Raw genomic sequence first — 21,778 nt, 5'->3', positions numbered from 1 at the left:
ATGGTTAGCAGATTTTTTTTGACAATCTTTTAAGCTTCTGAACAAGTTACAGTTTCATAACTTTATACATCACCTCTTGCATTATTGTCTGGTGTCCCCAGCTCCCCACAGTTTCCTTCTGCTTTCTCCTAAAATCACAGTGAACTCTACTTCCTTTTCTCATTCACCATATTCTTGTAAGTCCCTTGTTAGTAATTTCCCTTTTCAAATAGTTGATTCATTTCTTATTTTACATGATGCCAGCTGTGTAGTTATAAAATGTTCTTTTCCATTAAGATAACTCTAGTCCAACCAAATTTATTTATTTATTATTTTAGGAAGTAGATATTTGCTGGATTTACCTTTACAAATAAATTATAGGGTTGAAAGCAAGTGTTGGTCCTTTCTTCCGCCTGACTTTTCTTTTTTCATTAAACTTTTATTTTGCTTATTTTGTACTAACTTAAAAACTGCTAGATATAATCACATATAGTATGTATAGATACTCTTTTGTCCTTTAAAATAAGCCCAAAAATTGTGTTAGCATGTACAATATCATATCTTCATATGCTGCCTTGTTTCCTGCTTTGAAAATATATTCACATGGAAATTCACTGAACCATATTTTTGCAGAGGCCTTGATGGATAGTTTCATAACTTGGAGTCTAAATACTGTTCATTACAGTAACTAATAGTTCAGTTGACATAAATACTGATGACTTCAAAACAAATAAACTACTGTAATTTACACAAAACCATATTGCAGGGGCTTGTACTTACCACTTTTGCACGTTGATGTTGATTAGCTAATAAACTGTAAACATAAAACAGGCTTAAAAATAAATAGAACACACCCAAAAGATAGTTATTCCTCCATAGTACTTCAAAATTTCATGATTTTTCTTCTTATTTCCACCATGTACTCTAAAACCTGGGGTAGATGACCTTCTTTATACTAATTTTTCTCCATGTATAAAGGTACAGTACTTATTTTAAAATGGTAGGGATTTTTAGGAGAAGGGCAAATATGACACATGACCTTAATACCCTGGCTTGTTTATAATGTTTAGAATCCTTATTTTTGGTTAAAAAAAAAAAAAAAGACCTTGAATAATATATCAATGTCTTTTTGTTGTCAGCATCTTTTTTTTTTTTTTTTTTTTTTTGAGACAGGGTTTCGCTCTTATCATCCAGCTGGAGTGCAATGGTGGCATGATCTCGGCTCACTGCAACCTCTGCGTCCCAAATTCAAGCGATTCTCCTGCCTCAGCCTCCTGAGTAGCTGAGATTACAGGCATGGACCACTATGCCTGGCCAGTTTTTCTGTGTTTTTAATAGAGATGGGGTTTCGCCATGTTGGCCAGGCTAGTCTGGAACTCCTGATCTCAGGTGATCCCCCCGCGTCGGCCTCCCAAAGTACTGGGATTACAGGCGAGAGCCACTGCGTCTGGCCATCAGCGTCTTATAATTTCTTTGCTAGTCTCTCTCTCTCTGTCACTTGGTTCAAAATTGGTACTAGTATTGTTGGTTTTTTTTAATTTATTTATTTATTTTTTTAACCTATAAAAAATGGATCAGCCCTTACATGCTACCATTATGCCAGATTTTTATCTGAAATTCTGTGACATTTGACTTCACAGTAGGGGTAGAGTTCAAATATGGAAACATAGTTATCCTCATTTTATTCCATATATTTTAAGTGCAGTTAGCCGCAGTAGACATATAATTCAACATGAAGGTGGTATGTTGTTAGTGGTCAGTCAGAAACACCATATGTTGCATAACCATGACATATGGTGCCAGATTACTACCTTGAAAGGAAGGGTCGAGTAAAGCAGAGTGAAATAATGTGCTGAACAGCTTAATAGGTGGAAAATGCTGCTGCTACAGTTTTATTTTTAGGAAACACAGAAGTAGAAATGTCAGAGTCTAATGTGATTACTGTATCTTTCCACTTGATTTTACTAGGTGACTGACCTTGATGATGAAGTTGGATCTCCAGCAGAAGAGTTTAAAGCGTTTGCAGCAGACACAGGGATGAACAGGAGCCAATCAGAGTACTGCAATGTGGGCACCAAGACATATCTGACCAATCACCCAGCTAAAAAGTTCGTTTTTGACTTCATGAGGGTCTTAATCATAGACAACCTCTGTCTCACCCCTGCCAGCAAGCAAACTCCACTAATTGATCTTTTGTTGGAGGTAAAGAAATGCATTTATATCTCTTTTGCATTATTTTTTAAATTAGAACATTAGTAACCAAGCAAGTTCTATGCCAAAGATTTTTAATTCCTCTTGTTTATGTGTAGGCAGAACATGTTATAGGCTGTGCAAAGTTGTTAATCCCACATGTGCTTTAGACCCTATCAATTTGTTCTTCTTTTCCTTCCCTCAAAGATGTCTCTAATTCAGTCCTTTATCTAGAAGCTGGCAGACTTCTTCTGTAAAAAGCCAAATAGTAAATATTTTAAGCTTGTGAGCCATACAGTCTCTGTCACAACTATTCAGCTACGTTGTTGTAGCTAGAAAGCAGCCATGGACAGTAAGTAAGAGAATGAGCATGGCAGCGTTCTGATAAAACTTTATCTACAGAAACAGCACAGGCTGTATTTGGCCCACAGGCCATAGTGTGCCAATCCCTTCCCTGGACATTAACAGTGCCTAGTGCCATTGTCTTCTTACCTTATAACTTCCTACATCAATTTATCTTACCTATCATTGCCAGGTGTTACTGTTGTCAGTGTCCTGTGCAGCTTAAGACATGGTGTATTGTACAGAATAGGTGCCCAGGATGCACTTGTTAAATTCCCCAAGGCAGCAAACTTCTAGGTTGCCTGCCTGCCCATTCTCCTGACAATTGATATGAATCAGCTGATACATCAGAAAATGAGAGTGGCTCTAAGCCTTTAAGTGACCTCATTGCTGGCTCTAGAAATTAGCTATCCCAGAAAAGTATTAAAAAATGTTTACCTAGAAAAGCCTGAAGATACCACAGAGAGATAATTTAATACCGTATAATTAGTTGCATATACATTAATGTTCTTTTGACCAATTCATGTAAATAAGGTCAAACAGCCCATGCCAGGGGCTGTAAAAATAACATGTTTTGTGAAAGAGTAGATCTGTGGAGAAGACTGCTTTTCTCTTTGAGGAACTTCCACTATCTCTCAGCCGTTTGACAGCTGAACCTGAGATTTTTTTTTTTGTGCGCCCTCTAGTGGCTAGTACACTTAACTTATAAATAGCAACCTGAAAACCACATGTTTATCTTATCCATGTGAAAATATCTCAATTTGGTCAATTTTTAAAAAATCACTAGTGTAATTAGGGTACCAGTTATGCTAAGCATTTAACCAGGATGACAATGTTTAATAATGGCAGGAGAATAATTGGTTTCCTCACTAATGCATGTGGTAGAATTAAAAAGCAGGCCCAGTGGAACTTCTCCCGTTTGGAAACTTTAAAAAGCTCTGAGAAGAGAAATGACCAGTATCTCACTGTATATGGTAAAAATTTGAAGCATTTTGTGAAAAAGTGAAGTAGTTTATCAGAAAATAATAGGATAAAGGCCAGAAGAGAAGTGTGCAAGAAAGCATAACTGATCAAAAAAGGAAAATACATACATGAAAGATATGGAATGACTGGAAATATCCAGTGATAGCATTTTCAAGCTTCTGGAACCTGAATAGCTAATTAATTAACCATATATAAATTGTATAATTGCCCTTTATTTTTGTTTTCTATATTTTTTTAGTAGGAAAAATTTGATATATAATAACATGTATTAACCTTGAAGTAAGGTTCTCTTTGTTGGGGCATGAATTTGCCCTACAGTAGAATAGTGCTTCATTATACTAGGGAGTAGGATTATAGTTCAGGGAAGAGCAGGGGGTGTCAGGATTGAAGTTTCCAGATAGATTATAAACTGCTTAGAGACCAACTTTCATGTGTTCCTTTGTCTCTCACAACAGTTAGCACAGAGACTTGGTGTATTCTGTCAGTACAGTAAGTCCTCGCTTAATGTCATTGATAGGTTCTTGGTAGCTGCAACTTTAAGCAAAATGATGTGTAACAAAACTAATTTTTTTCCTCATCAACCTTATAATAAAACTATGTTGAAGGAAACAATGTTATTTGAAGACCTGCTGTACATTGTTTCACTTAAAGTTGCAGTTGCCAGGAACCTGTCAATGACATTAAGTAAGGCTTACTGTATTTTTGAATCATTTAACTATTCATCCCTGGAAATTCCCAAACAGGAAGATAGGATACCATCTAATAAAAAAAACATAGAAATTTGCTTTTAAATATTTTGAAGATCTTTAATATACATATGCAGAATACATATACAAAAAAATTTTATGTTAATGAAATATTAACATTCTGTGTCTTCCAATGGTGTAACAATAAATTATAAACCTATGATTTTGAAAATTATGATTATGAAGTCTTTATCCATGAAGAGATTCAAGAAGAAAATTAGGTTGAGCATGGTGGCTCATGCCTGTAATCCCAACCCTTTCTTTCGGAGGTCAAAGCAGGAAGATTTCTTAAGGCCAGGAGTTCAAGACCAACCTGGGCAACAGGTGAAATCCCATCTTTGCAAAAAAATTAGCCATAGCCAGTGTTGTGGTGCGTGCCTATATCCTACCTACTGGAGGCTAAGGTGGAAGGATCGCTGGAGCCCAGGAGTTCAAAGTTGCAGTGAGCCATGATTACACTACTGCATTCCAATGCATTCCAGCCTAGGTGTCAGAGTGAGACCCTGTCTCAAAAAGAAAAGAAAAAGAAAAAAGAAGAGAGAGAGAGAGAGAGAGAGAGAATTATCTTATATATTTACCATTTACCTTTGTGAAGGAAGGGACTTGAACATCTGAGTCCAGTAAACGTGAACCAGAGCATGTTCAGTCTTATGAGTGTTAGAATTTCATTATAAAAGTATCTACTTACTTGATTATATCTACAAAAGAACATGTAAAATTACCTTCGTTAGCGGTAAAATTCATTAGCATACAAATAGGAGATTTTCATTCATATAGACTGGCTTTAGTGTGACTGAGGCCAAATACAAGGGAAGTGGTGTGCTGTAGCAGAAAGCTAGAGCATAGGTTTGAGAGTAAGAAGTGCCTGGGTTTAAATTCTGGCCCTGGCCGGGCGCGGTGGCTCAAGCCTGTAATCCCAGCACTTTTGGGAGGCCGAGATGGGCGGATCACGAGGTCAGGAGATCGAGACCATCCTGGCTATCACGGTGAAACCCCGTCTCTACTAAAAATACAAAAAATTAGCCGGGCGCAGTGGCGGACGCCTGTAGTCCCAGCTACTCGGGAGGCTGAGGCAGGAGAATGGCGTGAACCCGGGAGGTGGAGCTTGCAGTGAGCTGAGATCCGGCCACTGTACTCCAGCCTGGGCAGCAGAGCGAGACTCCGTCTCAAAAAAATAAATAAATAAATAAATAAATAAATAAATAAATAAATTCTGGCCCTGTTGTTTAATGTATAAGCATGTTCATCTTCCCAAGCTAAATTCATTCTCTAGAGAATGATATAATTTACCATTTCTCTTACAAGATTACTGTGAGGGTTAAATATATGTACATCACCCAGCAAAAAGTAATTTGAGGAATTACATGTGTGCTGGATATAGCTGTGTGACCTTGACCAAGTTCAATTATCTTCACATCTATACAATTTACATATCTGTAAAATGATATAAAAGTGGAACCTCTCTCTGAGAATTATTGTGAAAACTAAATAAGATTTAATACTCATTACACAGTGCCCGACACTTAAACATACTCAAAAAATTGACTAAGTGGCCTGTGTTGTCTTCTATAGGGGTGCCTAGAGACTCTTTTCCTAGCTCCTGTTTATCAGTAACCTCTGCTGTCACCACTAGACTTCTGGAGAGCCAAATGAATTTGCTGCAAATAAATACTGTGGCAATAGGAAGAAAGTGCATGTGAACAGCTCAAACAGATTTGTGTATATCTGGAGGTAAAGATAATGAAACTGAGAGGGTGCTGACTTGCAGTGTGTGTTAGTCCAACCTCACACTGCTAATAAAGACATACCTGAGATGGGGTAATTTTTAGAGGAAAGAGGTTTAATTGACTCATAATTCAGCAAGGCTGGGGAGGCCTCAGGAAACTTACAATCATGGCAGAAGGGGAAGCAAACACGTCCATCTTCACATTGTGGCAGCAAGAAGTGCAGAGTGAAGTGGGGGAATACCCCCTTATAAAACCATCAGGTCTCTTGAGAACTCACTCAGTATCACAAGAACAGCATGAGAGTAACCACCCCCATGATTTAATTACCTTCCACTGTGTCCCTCCCATGACTTGTGGGGATTATGGGAGCTACAATTCAAGAGGAGATTTGGGAGGGGATACAGCCAACACTTTTCTGACACCATAAGCACCTTACTGTGGTCTGAGGAGTTCACTGGACTCTATTCCAACCATCTTCTGCAAGAGCTCCCCATTGTCATACATCAGAGTGAAACCCACCCTGAGGAACTACAGGGACACAAGCAAAAAACAATGGCCAAGTGGGCAAAGAGAGCACCACAGAATAACTCAGAGAGGAAAAATCAGTCAACAGGCAGACTACAGTCAGAATTAGGAGACTCAAAATCCTATCTTTAATGCCTTCCAGCCCATTACAGAAACAGGACAGAATTCCAAAGGCCTGCCTTCCATAGCGACTGTGCTGTTTACCCACAGGCAGCAGACGTGTACAGGCTGTCTGGCCTGTGTGTGGGACACAAAGATTCTGGGTAGTGTCCCCAAGACCTCGAAAAGGAGACTGTTTAAAGATGGATATGTTGAATGGCTGCCTTCATTCTGGTTGTCTGGTGGGCCAACCAGTCTTATCTAAAAGAGTGATGAACAGATTGTAGCCCACACTCTGCAGATTTGCTCTTGTGCTTTTAACTTTCATAAGGTGATTTTAGTAGAGCGGGGAGAGTATGATGTAACTGGTGAAGCCATGGGCTTTGGCTTCACAGAAACTGAGAATTGAATCCTAGATGTGACTTGACCAAGTGACTTACTCTCTCGAAGCCTCAATTAACTTATTTCTAAAATCATTAGTATCTTTTTCAAGGGTATTTTCCTGACTATATGAGATAATGTATATATATAAGCCCTATGTCTGGCACAAAACAGTAGTCCAGTGAATTGTTTAAAAAGAAAAAGAACATCTCAGAGACAACAATGCATGCTTTCATAAAATGTTAAGTCCTTGAAAAGTTAGACTGCTATACACCTCAGCAAGAACATCAAACTAGGCCACTAGGACCAGTCACAAGTGTAAATTCTGGGTCCTCATCATGCGTGTAACAGTTTTATTGAGACAAATCAGAAGATTAAATGCCTGTTGATGAGTAAGTCAGTCTTAAATCCTTCTGGAATAAGAAAGAATATTATTTTAATAAAAATAAATTACATTCACTTCTGTATGTTTAGTAGTCCCTTTGTTTTACAGACTTCAAAACTTTTTCTAGTTAAGATTTGATAAGCCCTACTCATTACTACTTATCTCATTAACCACCTTGAGTTGATTATGAGCCTGAAAGAGTAACTTTCTTTTTTTGAGACAGGGTCTTGCTCTGTTGCATAGTCTGGAATACATTGGCACAGTCATGGCTCACTGCATCCTTGACCTGCCGAGCTCAATCAATCCTCCCATCTCAGCCTCCCAAGTAGCTGTGACTACCGGCACACACCACCGTGCCAGACTTTTTTTTTTTTTTTTTTTTTGATAGAGACGGGGTTTTACCATTGTCCCCAGGCTGATTTTGAACTCCTGGGCTCAAGTGATCCACCCACCTTAGCCTCCCAAAGTACTGGGATTATAGGCATTAGCCTCCATGCCCAGCCAGGAGTACCATTTTTTTCAAAATGTTTATGTCCTTCTGTGACTGCAGAGCTTTATTCCTTAGCAAATTATGATAACTCAAGCTATTGGATAAAATGATCTCTGATGTAATTATAAGGAAACCCTCCTGTAACTGTTGGTCTGCTGTTAATCACTTAAAAGTCCTCACATCCTCTTCAGTTTATAGGGATAAGACACTCAATGTAGTATCAGCTTGAAAGGACTAGACAGGCCTTGGTCACAAGTCTCCTGCTCGCTATTGTATTAATCTGTTAACTACACAGGAAAATTTATCAAGATTAAAAACAACATGAGATGTTCTTCACTTTTTCCCAAATTAGTTTAATGACAAACCAAACTCCTAAGCACTGGTCTTCTTTTAATTCTTACTAGACCCATATTTTGTCATTTTAAAACAAAATAAGTAGTCTTATGCAGAAGAAGGAGCAATTTTCCTTACAATTTTAGTTTAGCGGTTGGCTTTTGAGAACTTAGGTTAGTGTTCTTGTTCTCAATATAGAACTTTTATTCTAGCTACTTTCTTAAAACATTTAACAGGACCACCTTGAAAATCAGAATAGAAGGGAAAGTAGAACAGCATTCTAAAAGCCCACTTTTGTAACATGGTCATAAATATAGTACCAGATCTCCCTATTCAAGAATAAGTAGGTTCTTCTATATCACTTGCAAAACCTCAATACTGTGCCTGAATCTAAAACATACAGATCTCTTTTTAAGAAAGGATGTTATGACATTTATTGAGTTGTTTAATATCCAACTCCTATCAAAAACCTGGCTGAAACTACTGGCATTTGAGGGTGACAAAAGGCTCTTTCCTACATCTCATCCCACTGTTGCCAGTTCCTTGCTGCTCACCGGATCAGATACTGGAAAGTTATGCACCTGGATTGTCATACCCTAATTACAAGTAGAATTGTTGTCAGTAGACTACAGTTTAACTTTGTGCTCGACACTTTAACATGAGATAATTTTCAGAATCATCTTTGCACATTGTAAAACTTAGCAAAGATACCACCTATATAGAGTTGTTCACTATCCTCCTCACAAAAACCCACAGAGAACATTCCTCTCAGAACAATTTTAGGAAAACATATGTCTTTGCTGACCATCTATTGTGTTTTTCTTTCCCTCTTACTTTTTTTCATAAAAGGGTCTTGCTATATTGCACAGGCTTGACTCAAACTCAAGCAATCCTCCCACCCCAGCCTCCGTAGTAGCTGGGACTGTAGGCACTTGTGACACTATGTGTTTCTTTTTATAGACAATAGAAAGCTTTGTAAACTATTGTTTTCTTGACACCTATGAAGCTCAGAGCTAAATTTGTGCTTAATTATTTTTTTGTTACAAATATATTTCCCCTCCCTATTGACATGCCCTCTTGATTACTAGATTCTTGGGGTTTTTTATTTTAATGGCTTTATAATTCATTTGTTATTTATTTTATCTGTATTTCATTATAAACTGCCATATCTCTTTTGGAAGTGAGGTGTGCTAACAGTCAAATATTTATTATATTGCTAAACAGTTTTTATATAACAATTTTTATATAACAGTTTTTATATAACAATACTATATATATTTATATATATATATAGAGTATTGTTATATATATAACAGTTTTTTTATATAACAGTTATTATAACAGTTATATAACAGTTTTTATATAGCAATACTATATATATTGTTTATGTATTATATGTTATATAATATAAACTGTAACCATATAATAAATATAATGTTTAGAATACTATGTTTTAAGAAATTGATTCAAAAGAAGATGATGTTTCACCTTTACTTTAAATTTTTTTTAATTCTGTAGTTAGAAAATATGTGAAAGTCCATAAGCATGTATACCATCTCTCATGGCATTTTAAAAATTTTATCAGTAGGATTTTTTAATCTTTTTAATACATTAGGTAATGTAAATATGATTGAGCTCATATTTTTTTTGTTGTTGGTTCTGTTTCTAATCCTAAATTTTCTTGATTAGGCTTCCCCTGAAAGGTCTACAAGAACTCAGCAAAAAGAATTTCAAACTTACATTTTGGATAGTGTGATGGACCATTTGCTTGCAGCTGATGTGTTATTAGGTAATTCTGTGTTTTTATTTTATAAAAATACCTATAATCACTTTCCTCTCTAAGCCCCAAGTAAAACTACTTTTTAACATCACCTTTTCTCTTTCCTTTTTTGTCTGGCTTCTCATACTCAACATTATATTTGTGAGATTTATCTTGTTGCATGTAGCAGGAGTCCATTGTTTTCATTAATATATTGTACTTCATCATGTGATTATATCAATTTGTCATTTTACTCTTGACAGACATATGAAAGTTTTCACCTTGAGATAATTTTAACAGCTGCTATAAACATTCATGTTCATATGGACCACATATGTGTATAATACTTACACATATCTATTGAGTATATACCTATGAGTGGAATTGTTGGGTCATAGGTATATGTATGTTATCTTTTTAGTATGGCTTCCAGGACATAGAGTCAAAACACATTGAAATGTGTTTTTTCTGTATGTCTATATCTAGTTACAATAAAAATATGAAACTTAATACATGTACAATGAAGCCAACATTTGTGTATAAAACAAAGTAGAATTATAAGAGAAGGAAACATAATGGGTTAGTATACTATATATGCTACTTTTGAGTTCCTAGCAATAATACTAATCATATAACCTCTGTGCTATTAAATTACAATTATTTCCCGAAGTAAATTTGCCAGGAAATCTTTAGTATTGTCTTAACATGCAACTATGCACTCTCAAAGTCAAGTCACAGTTTTGTACTTATTCTTATCAGTTTAGAGCAGTCATACTACACAAAGACACAACACAAATAATTTTGATTAATGGGGCAATTTAGCATTAGGTGAGAATAATAAAAATCAAATTCTGTGGCATTAGGTGAGAATAATAAAAATTATTATTAGCATTAGGTGAGAATAATAAAAATCGAACCTCCAGAATTTCTGTGGAGGAAAGGCTTAAAGCAGTGGTCCCCAAACTTTTTGGCACTGGGGACCAGTTTCGTTGGAGACAGTTTTTCCACAGACCGGGGCGGGGGGTGGGATTATGGTTTTGTGATGATTCAAGTATTACATTTATCATTTGATTATCGGAAGGATTGTGCAACCCTGGATCCCTTGCATGCACGGTTCATAATAGGGCTTGCCCTCCTATGAGAATCTAATGGCGCGGCTGATCTGACAGAAGGAGCTCCAGTGGTAATGCTTGCACACCCGCCTCACACCTTCTGCTGTGTGGTCCAGTCCATGTCCTGGGAGTTGGGGACCCCTGGCTTAGAGGAAGCATTCTGGTTAGGAGGAGGAGCTAGGAGGATTAGTCTGAAAGCAATATGTATATGCAAACACACTGAAAACACTCAGATAGCTTTAGAAAGAGAGAGAGCCAATGGTAATGATGGAGGGGCTAAACAAACCCCTCAACATTGATTATACTTTATTTTTCACAATTTTCCTGAAGCTCTTTTCTGTCTGTGTTACTTCACTGCTATTAGAGCTATACTCTAAAACAGTTTTGTTTTACAGTTTTACCCTTTATTACTTACACAAAATCAATTAAGAGCTAATAAACTGGCCCTTTTTCTCTCAAATGGAGAACACCTGTGACTGACAGTTTATGTTGCAGAACTGCTTGTTTATCACAGACTCTTGTTTAGGCAATAGGAGACTCCACAGGTAGTTTCAATCCATAACACTTTATCCTGCTGAAATTATTCATCCTGATTTCTGACCATTGAACGTCATTTTCTTGAAGTAGTACATAAAAGCTAGTAGTCATATTTCTACATGTTGTAGATACACTTATTTTTCCTTAGCCTTATTTTTTTGAGGATCTGATCTTGTGTTGCTAGATATCAATTTTCTTAGACATTTTTTTCCTACTGGAATTTAGGGGAAGACGCATCTCTGCCTATTACCAGTGGAGGAAGCTACCAGGTATTGGTGAACAATGTGTTTTATTTCACACAGCGTGTGGTGGACAAGCTTTGGCAAGGCATGTTCAACAAAGAATCTAAACTTCTTATAGATTTTATAATTCAACTAATTGCACAGGTAATCCATTGTCACTATCAGTTGTAGAGTACATGTTTTCCTATTGAAAACTTTGCCTATGGTATCAAAATTGTTGAAATGAAGTGTAACTAATAAGATAATGAATGTTAACATTTAATAAAAAGCTAAGCTTATTAAAAGTGAATGGAGACAGGCCAGGCACAGTGGCTCACACCTGTAGTATCAGCACTTTAGAAGGCCAAGGCGGGCGGATCACTTGAGGTCAGAAGTCGGAGACCAGCCTGGCCAACATGGTGAGACCCTGTCTCTACCGAAAATACAAAAATTTGCCAGGCATGTTGGTGTGTGCCTGTAATTCCAGCTATTTGGGAAGCAGAGGCAGGAGAATCACTTGAACCTGGGAGGCGGAGGTTGCAGTGAGCCAAGATCACAGTACTGCACTCCAGCCTGGATGACAGAGCGAGACTCTGTCTCAAAAAAAAAAAACTGAATAGACATACAGACTTTGAACCCCTCCCCATTACCAATTGCCTGGTGCCAGTGTGTCCCTTGTAAAGTTGCCTAGGTGTTATTCTTTGCTACCCCGATAGATTTAAATACCTTAATATGGTTTGGTAGGTTTGTACTGTATACTACATCCATGTGTAAAGGTTTACACAGCATGAAGAGTTGATATTAAAAGAATATTCTCTTACCAGTTGAATCTTTACAAAGTTCCTTGTAGTTTATATTCTCTTGAAGTTGTTATTTTTTGTGCATGTTCACAGTACTTTTAATTAAGGGTTTGGCCTGGTTTGGCACAATTGATTAATCTTATATAATACTTAATGTAGAAAGTAGGAAATAAAGTAGGAAATACCATTAGCATATGGTACACAGATGCATAGGCTCTCTCATGTCACCTAAGTCTTTTTAAAGGGATATATTTGTATTTAAGCCAAAGAGAAAAATTCTCAAACGAGGGGATGAAATTAGAATGTCAAAAAAAATGATTTTAGTAACATCTTAATTTTTTCAGTACTTTTGAATAGTGATCATTTATCCTAACAAAATATATTTGTGAGGAGACTCCCCTAGATGTCACATCCTCGTGTTCTCAGGGAGACTGCTCTGCCCACAGCAGCGTTAGTGGCTCCCCTCCTTGGGAGCTCTTTTTTTTAATGTAGCCATCATATCATTCATTAAGTGGTATTCATGTGACTCATGGGTTCTGAAATCCATAATAGCAAGAGCTTTGTATCTTTTAACTTAGCACCTTCATACTTAGCATGGCATCTGGTATATAATAGACCTAATAAAAGTTCAGGTGTGAATGATTAACAGGTGTTTTACTTTTGTCTATTGTACTAAAAACATATCTTCCGTGTCTTTAGTCAAAGAGAAGATCACAGGGATTGTCACTGGATGCAGTGTATCACTGCCTCAATAGGACCATCTTGTACCAGTTCTCACGGGCACACAAAACTGTTCCTCAGCAAGTAGCTCTGCTTGATTCACTCAGGGTCCTCACTGTAAACAGAAACTTGATCCTAGGACCTGGGAACCATGACCAAGAATTTATTAGCTGTCTGGCCCACTGCTTGATCAATCTACATGTTGGAAGGTAAATCCTTTAGGTTCAGTTTGCCATGTTAAATTTGGCTTTGATGTTATTCCAACAAAATTCTTCATTTTTTTGATAGTAGCCTTTCTTTTACCCTTATTCTGTTTTATTTAAACCTTTATGCAAAAAGGTAAAGGGCAAGTGTTGCATTTTTGCAGTGAAATAATGGGTATCTTTTTTCCTTTAACTTAGTTTTCTACACCTGTAAAATTTCCCATTATCACCATATGTCACTTATGTAAGGCAGTTTGCTTTTAAAGCAAACAAAATACATACCATTGAAGTCTAAGAGAAGTAAAAAGTAAAGCTCAATGCAGTGTTATGTGTTAAATGAGTAAAATTAGTATTTTCCAGTTGATTGCTTTGACAGATATTTCATTAGAGTCTCCCGGGGCCAAGCCTTGAATTAGGGGGTGGTACAAAATGTGAGTAAGATAGACCCTGTGGCAGCCTTCTTGAGGGGAAACAGCTAAGCAAGACCAGTCAGCTGTATTGAGTGATCTGCTAGGAACAACCCAGTGCTTTGGAGGCACATAAGAGGGGCCCCTAACCTGAAAGAAATACCTGCTGAGCTGCAGCTTGAGACCTGGTTGGGGAGGACAAGAGAATGGAGACAACTGCTACTGGAAGAAAGAACAGTCTGTATGAATGCCCAGAGGGAAGAAAGAGTGGCACCTTAGGAGAACTGCAACTATTTCACTACAGAAGCAGAGTAGTGAGATATAAGACTGGAGAGAGGACACAGGCATATTAGAAAAATGTTAGTTGAATGAACATTTTGTAATTGTTAGGTTAAAATGTTCACAATAATCAAAAGGCATATTAAATATTAAGGTAATAATCTTGATGCTATAGATTAGTCTAATTACATTTAGTCAAGTGGATTTATTTGATCACCTCTTAAAAATGGCATCTTCCTGGCAAACTAGAGCTCTGTTCTGTGCATCTGCTGAGTAGACATTCAGTGTCTGCTGGTAATGGAAATAGAGTAATTCTTAGTTACTGTAGTCTGCAGCTAATCATTTCCTTCATAAAGTTTAAACTGACTGGAATTTTTCAGCAACGTGGATGGATTTGGACTGGAAGCAGAAGCCCGCATGACCACATGGCACATTATGATCCCCTCTGACATTGAACCAGATGGTAGTTACAGCCAAGATATTAGTGAAGGTAATTGCCTCAACTTGGGATGTTTTTAAATTGTTGAAGTTGTTTTATCTCCAGTTTTTAAGACATAACCAACAAACTGGCTGCAGAAACTGCCAGCATTGATAGCAACTCTCCCAGTAGAGCAACCTATACGTAGACAGAGTCCCCTCATGCCAATAAGAGTAAAGCACAAACCAGTAATGTTGCTAAGCTCATCATTTCTTAGTAACACTGTGAGATTTGGTGGTGGTATTAATATTTACATTTGCTTAAGTTCAAATACTACCTTGGAATTAACTATAAAGAGAACTGCCCAGTGGTAATGCTAGGCATATCACATCAGAGTAGGCAAATATTGCTTGAGACAGGTTATCAATAGTGCTATTTTTTATTCTTCTTTATACTCTCTCTCTCTCTTTTTTTTTTTTTTTTTTAAAAAAAAAAAAAAAAAAAAAAAACAGAATCTTGCTCAGTCGCCCAGGCTGGAGTGCAGTGGCACAATTTCAGCTCACTACAACCTTTACCTTTCGTGTTCAAGTGATTCTCATGTCTCAGCCTCCTGAGTTACTGGGACTGCAGGCGGGTATCACCATGCCTGGCTAATTGTTTTTGTATTTTTAGTAGAGACAGAGTTTCACCGTGTTGGCCAGACTGGTCTCAACCTCCTGACCTCAAGTGATCCACCAGCCTCGACCTCCCAAAGTGCTGGGATTACAAATGTGAGCCCACTGTGCCCAGCCCCTCTCTTTTTTTTCAATCTGGTTTTCCCACTGATCCTGTAAGCATTGCATATTGAAGTCCTTGTATGGATTGATTTCTTACTTCCCACATGTTTAGTGATAAAGAGAAATCACTCTGGTAGTGTTTTTCTCCTCAGAAATACTGTGCAATAGGTTTACATATGGTTTCATTGTCAGGAAGCCCAGCACTCGTTTTAATTTCATTCCTTCATTTAAACATGAATTTATTCTCTGTTCTTTCACCAAAATGTTTTGAATCCTAAACACCAAAGATGTGGTTATTATTTTCACCCCCTGAGGAACTGGCATTGGTTCTCATAGCAAGGTCCTCACAATAGCAACATCAATATCATTTGGGAACTTAGTAGAAAAGCAGATTCTGTTGCCCTACTCTGACCTACTGAATTAGAAACCCTGGGGTGAGGGACTAGCAGAGCTTGTTATCACAGGCCCTCAGGTGATTGCTGAGGGCTGACTGGTCTGGAGGAGGTGTCAGGCATACAAACAAGGAATCCAAAGTAAGAATGAATTTCATAGTAAAAGTCTTCTCAAAATATTTCTTTTCTTGTGCAAAATATTCAAGAATACTAACTTAGTTTTGAACTCACCTTAAACATTCAGATCTAAAAATTACTTTTAAATGGGGGATAAGTTTTTAATCTAGAAAAAGTTAGATAATTACATATATATAATTTCCAATTTTATAAATAAAAATGTAGTTCTTTTGTATGAATACAAAGATATTTTTAATGTTTTCTAAATAGGCAGCCACAGTTTGAGTTGTCTAAATAACCTTTTCACTGGGCTAGATACAACATGAGCTGTTTTTTTTTTTAAACAATTAAATATTGTAGTCAAAATTCCTACATGTAAACATGAAGAAAAATAAAAACTAACTTTATGCCTTGTTTTGGTCATTTGCTTGCTTGTTTGTTTGTTTGTTTACTAGGGCGTCAGCTTCTCATAAAAGCTGTCAACAGAGTTTGGACTGAACTGATACATAGTAAGAAACAAGTCTTAGAGGAGCTGTTCAAAGTAACTCTGCCTGTGAATGAAAGGGGCCACGTGGACATAGCTACAGCAAGGCCACTCATTGAAGAAGCTGCCCTGAAGTGCTGGCAGAATCATTTGGGTAAGGCCTATAGAGATATTATGACCGGGAGATTTACATTTGGCTGTCATATATGGGTATACTTTAAATATGTGATTACAGCATTCCCAAAAGGATACTATAAAGTCAGTAGAAATGAAAATCAATATAACAACCATTCTAGAATGATTATACTGAGATCTTACTTTTCTTTGAGTTTTTTTTTGTATCTGAGGTATGTTATACATTAGGCATTTTTGCATTCAGAATGTAATACATTGCTAGCAGCTCTAGTATGGTCACTGTCTTGGCTACAGGTCAACAATCCCTTAACTATAATTTTGAAATTCAAAAAGCTCTGTTTTTTTCATTAATTTGGTGCCAAAACTGACTTTATAGCAGAACCTAACCTATTTTTCTTTGTCCTACTTGGTATGGGAATATTCATACATTTTGTTGCAGTAATATTGATGTATTAAATTATAGCTTTTTACCGTAGATTCTCTGGTGCCATTGTATAATCTACAGTGTATAAGCTATATAACCTTTTAAAAATCCAAAACATTTCTAAGTTGCGAAGTATACCCAACACCAAAGATTTTAATTAGGTGATTATGAATTATTAATATAGAAACTCATAGTTAAATGTACATGTTATTACAGAGCTGTGAAGTTTCAACCAACTGTAAGTTCAGGTAATACAATAATTTGTAAGCAATCATCCTTAAACAAGATTACCAATAAATAAATTTGTGATATCTAAATGTAATGTCTGCATCTGTAATATGTGCTGCTTTTGTTAACTACAGCGTTGTAGTTTATAACCACATATGAAAGTTTTAAAAGGAAGATTCATAAATACATGGAGAAATTATAAAATAATCTAATTTAATTTTTCATAGCCCATGAAAAGAAATGCATAAGTCGAGGAGAAGCTTTAGTGCCCACCACACAGTCCAAATTATCCCGTGTCAGCAGTGGCTTTGGTCTTTCCAAGTTAACAGGATCAAGAAGGAATCGAAAAGAAAGTGGTCTTAATAAACACAGTCTTTCCACCCAGGTACTTTTTTAGTTTCATTGATGATATTATTAGAAATTTATATTTCAAGGTTTAGTTGTAGTATTTTATATAATATACTTAACATGTACAAGCAGTTGATTGGAAATGAAACTTTCCTGTATTTTTGCTTTAGAATAAAGATAGAAGTAATCCAGACTATGGGAATTTCTCTCATTTTCTTATGATAAAAGTATTTATTAGTGCTATTTACTTATACACATCTTATAACTGGATAGAAGATGAGATTTAGAGATTAATATATGATCAGACTGTGGATAATTTTCTCTCAATTTTCCCAACTTTCAGTAATGTTATTACTAATAATTATATAAATTTTAAGGCAATAGCCGAACAAGTCTTTTTAAATTTTTAGTCTTGTTGTATATACCTATGATTGATGGTTTTTTAAAAGCTCATCTGCCTCCAGCATTAACTTCTTCCTCCTACTTCCTTCACCATTCCAGAATCTAAGTGGCAGCTATGAAAGGGTCTGAGAGAAATAGTATGTGTCAGCCATCTCATGCATCAGGTTAGGTTTTCTAGGAAGCAAACTCTGAGATGGAGTTTAGTGCGCATAATGTATATTAGGGGGTGCCCTTGGAATCAATACCTGTGGAAGGGAGAAGAAAGCAGGATTGGATATAGGGAAAAGTCAGGCTGCAGTGCTGGTCTAGTGACAGCCTCAGCCAAACTAAGTGGAGCTTTGAGGACAGAATACCCTCTTAGAATTGACCTCCATTAAGCTGAAATATGTGATTCTTCTCACCCCTAGATCGTTGGATGTGGGGCGCCCCATCTTCCTTCTGCAGCTAAGGCCATCCCTGAGGGTGTCGACAGTAGCCCAGAAACGTGGGCAGCAAGCCCTTCCTTGAAGGGGGTTGGGGGGTAGGAGAGCATGCAGATCTGTGTCCATCACACAAGCATGGAATTCATTCCGAATTTTTTGTTTTAGTTTTCTGTGTTGGTGCTTTTGGCAGAATTTTAACCAATTATTTAGCATTAATTTCAAGGGTAATTAACTATTTTTTTCCAGAAATCCATGAAATATTAAGACTCTTTTTCCATCCATTGTTAGGAGATTTCGCAGTGGATGTTTACTCACATTGCTGTTGTTCGTGACTTAGTAGATACACAATATAAAGAATATCAGGAGGTAAGGATTTATAATCATCATAATGGTTTGTTTTACATTTTTTGTATGTAAAAGGTCTCTGTTTGTGCTGGTATCTCTTTGCCCATTTTAAGGTACTTGCTGGACTGTATTCATCATCAGATGATGGTTTTAATTATTCCTGCCATCAGATACTTTGGCTACTGATTTTAGGATGGAAAATTTTAATCTTCTGTCAACAAACTGCATTTCAAAAAGCAACTAACTGAAAATGAGCCCAGCTGAATTCTGTTGACATTCACTACTGACACATTACATGTCTTTGTTCCTAATAAAAATAAAAATGTAAGGATGAGCCTTCTTTTTCAGGCTTTTAACAAGGAGATTGTGAAAACATGCATCCAAGTCTCTGAGAAGTCTCTTAAAATTGTAAAAAATTACAAGATTAAATGAAATTATTTTTTACTACCCTACAAGTGCTTGGTGATTATGTCAGTGAAAAATAAATTTATTGAAATTCTCTTGGTAAATTCATAATTACTCAAAAGCTTATCTTAAATGTTTTATTCTCAGATTAGCTATTCTGGATCTATTAAAGGTTTCTGAATGGTTAACTGCTAATATTTTATGGATATCACCCTAGATCCTTAGTTTCCCCAACCAAAGAACATATAAGTACTACTGTGATAGGTAAATTTTTAATTATTTACTCAGTAATCTTTACTGACAGTTATGTTTTAGAAATCTTTATTTTTAGATTTAAATTGTGTATACTTACATTCCATGAATCGTTGGGCAAGTTATTTATCATTGTGTCCTGTTGAAATGTTACATATTTGTCATTTGATAGACAAGAAGAACTTGTACTGTGACATAATTTCCTTTTAAGTAAAATGGTTTGAATCTATCCCAGTGGCCAGGAGAAAATGGTTTCTCTTTGATTTTTGTATGAATGTCAAGTTTCCTCTTAGTGCTGCATGTTTATATTCTTCATCTAAAATCTTTGGAAATGTTTACCTAGTTCACCAGTAATCAAGCCTGTTGGCACTTTTTCTTCATCTGATTTCCTAGACTATCCCCCGTACATGTTGTGGTAGCTATTTTCCAGTTTGGTGTATCTTTAAATTACCATATGTATTTATTAGCGCACATAGGGCTAACCATTTCAATATATTTTCATCGTAATATTACCGTCTTTCCTGTGCCAGATAAACAGACTTCTTTGAACTCTCTGTTCCACTGTATTGCACGCTCTACCCTATACATGTCTGTCATTTACTTGATGCTTTAAGAAGTCCACCTTCTACAACAAACCCGCTTACTTTAACCATAAACGAATGTAATTTTACTTTTATAGGATTAACTGAAATGGTGTGGATTGTGTTTGTTTCCAAGTAATAACTTGATTTTCAGTGACTTGTAGACTTGTTACTGTTACTCCTGCTTTTGCTTGAAAACCGACCTGGACTCTTTCCTGTCAGCGTCAGCAGAATGCCCTGAAGTACGTGACGGAAGAGTGGTGCCAGATCGAGTGCGAGCTGTTGCGGGAGCGGGGGCTGTGGGGCCCTCCCATCGGCTCCCACCTGGACAAGTGGATGCTGGAGATGACAGAAGGGCCCTGCAGGATGAGGAAAAAGATGGTGCGAAACGATATGTTTTATAACCATTACCCTTACGTGCCAGAAACTGAACAAGAGACAAATGTGGCGGTGAGTATGCAGAATTCAATGATCACACTGGCTCTTTCAAGTTTTTATTTTCCTTTGTAAGCATTTTTTCTCTATTAGGTCAGTTACCTCAAATAGCTCATTTAAAAAATTCAACAAACTCCATTGAATTGATAACTTCAGAGTGGAGGTGGAGTGAAAAGATGCAACAGTGCAAGAAGGAGACATCATGATAAAGAGGTTTATATCAGAGACTCCAGACCCAGACTGCCCAAATTTAAGACCTGACTCCACCACTTTGCTGTTATGGCTGGGTTACGGGTCATTAAACCTCTCCGGGTTTTCGTTTTGTTATGCCTGAATTTGAGCAAATAATGGTTCCACCTCATAGGACTATTGGGAGGATTAAGTTCATTAAAATTAGTTAAGTGTTTAAAATAGTGTCTGGTCCAGAATAAGCACTATATATTAGAACACATGAATCTTCTAAGTAGCTCTGATCATATAAGGTGAGGCAGCTTGAATTGTTCCAATGCCTCTTGGTTTTCTCTGACGAGCACCCTAGCTCCATTTATCTTGTACTGATTGGTTTAACCTCAGTCCTGATGCTAATATAGATCTTAGCATCAACCTAAGTGTCCATCAGCAGAGTAACATAAATAAAATATGCTATGTTTACATAATGGAATAGTATTCAGCCTTAAAAAAATAAGGAAAGCCTGTCATTTGTAACAGTGTATATGAACCTGGAGAACATTATGTTACATGAAATAAGCAAGGTGCAGAAGGACAAATACTACATGATCCATCTCACTTATATGGGGCATCTAAAACAATCAAACTCAGAAGCAAAGAATAGAATGAAGGTTTCCAGAGGCTGAGAAATGAGGGGAATAGGGAGATGTTGGTCAAAGGGTACAGTTTCAGATAAACGGGAGGAATACATTTTTTTGAGATCTATTACATTCCTAGTGACTATAATTGATAATAATGTATTGTACATTTCAAAATTGCTAAGAGAGTACATTTGGTGCAAAAATTGTTAAGTATTTGAGGTGCTGAATATGTTAATTAGCTTGATTTAATCATTCAAACCATATACATATAACATCACTTTGTATACCATAAACAATTATAATTTGTCAATTAACAGTAAAATTTCTAAAATAGTAAGATATGTAGGTCTTAGCTCCTGCTGATAGTTATTAAAAGTTTAGAAGATAGCTCCCTAAAGTCTGCTTTTCTCAAAGCTGTTCAATTCTGTCAAGAATGCCATACTTGATGCAGCTGTGCCTTAAAGCACTATAATTTCTAATTCTGGAGCACTGTAAAAAAGATAATCTACCCATATTTTTGCAGCCTGTTACTAGCACTTACTTTTATAAGACCAAAGCAACAATATGATCTTTTAATTGTTAATCT

General features: G+C 36.6%; 2 protein-coding genes across 12 annotated transcripts in view; one reads left to right on the top strand and one right to left on the bottom strand.

Moving 5' to 3' along the window:
* Positions 1–21,778, bottom strand: part of OCIAD2 (OCIA domain containing 2) — a 1,147,735-nt gene that overhangs the window by 585,376 nt on the left and 540,581 nt on the right. The window lies entirely within an intron of this gene.
* Positions 1–21,778, top strand: part of WDFY3 (WD repeat and FYVE domain containing 3) — a 309,436-nt gene that overhangs the window by 226,435 nt on the left and 61,223 nt on the right. For all 11 annotated transcript variants that reach the window (XM_050790042.1, XM_050790041.1, XM_050790040.1 and 8 more), the window contains 9 exons: positions 1,948–2,181; positions 9,871–9,970; positions 11,815–11,975; positions 13,310–13,539; positions 14,600–14,709; positions 16,378–16,560; positions 17,421–17,578; positions 18,654–18,731; positions 20,171–20,398. In XM_050790042.1, the coding sequence (XP_050645999.1) occupies positions 1,948–2,181; positions 9,871–9,970; positions 11,815–11,975; positions 13,310–13,539; positions 14,600–14,709; positions 16,378–16,560; positions 17,421–17,578; positions 18,654–18,731; positions 20,171–20,398 (1,482 nt within the window). The remainder of the gene's footprint in view (positions 1–1,947; positions 2,182–9,870; positions 9,971–11,814; positions 11,976–13,309; positions 13,540–14,599; positions 14,710–16,377; positions 16,561–17,420; positions 17,579–18,653; positions 18,732–20,170; positions 20,399–21,778) is intronic.

Source organism: Macaca thibetana, chromosome 5 (genome assembly GCF_024542745.1).
Source record: "Macaca thibetana thibetana isolate TM-01 chromosome 5, ASM2454274v1, whole genome shotgun sequence".
Classification (NCBI taxonomy): domain Eukaryota; kingdom Metazoa; phylum Chordata; class Mammalia; order Primates; family Cercopithecidae; genus Macaca; species Macaca thibetana.
Note: the sequence above shows the minus strand (reverse complement) of the source record. Positions and strands in the feature narration are given on the sequence as shown.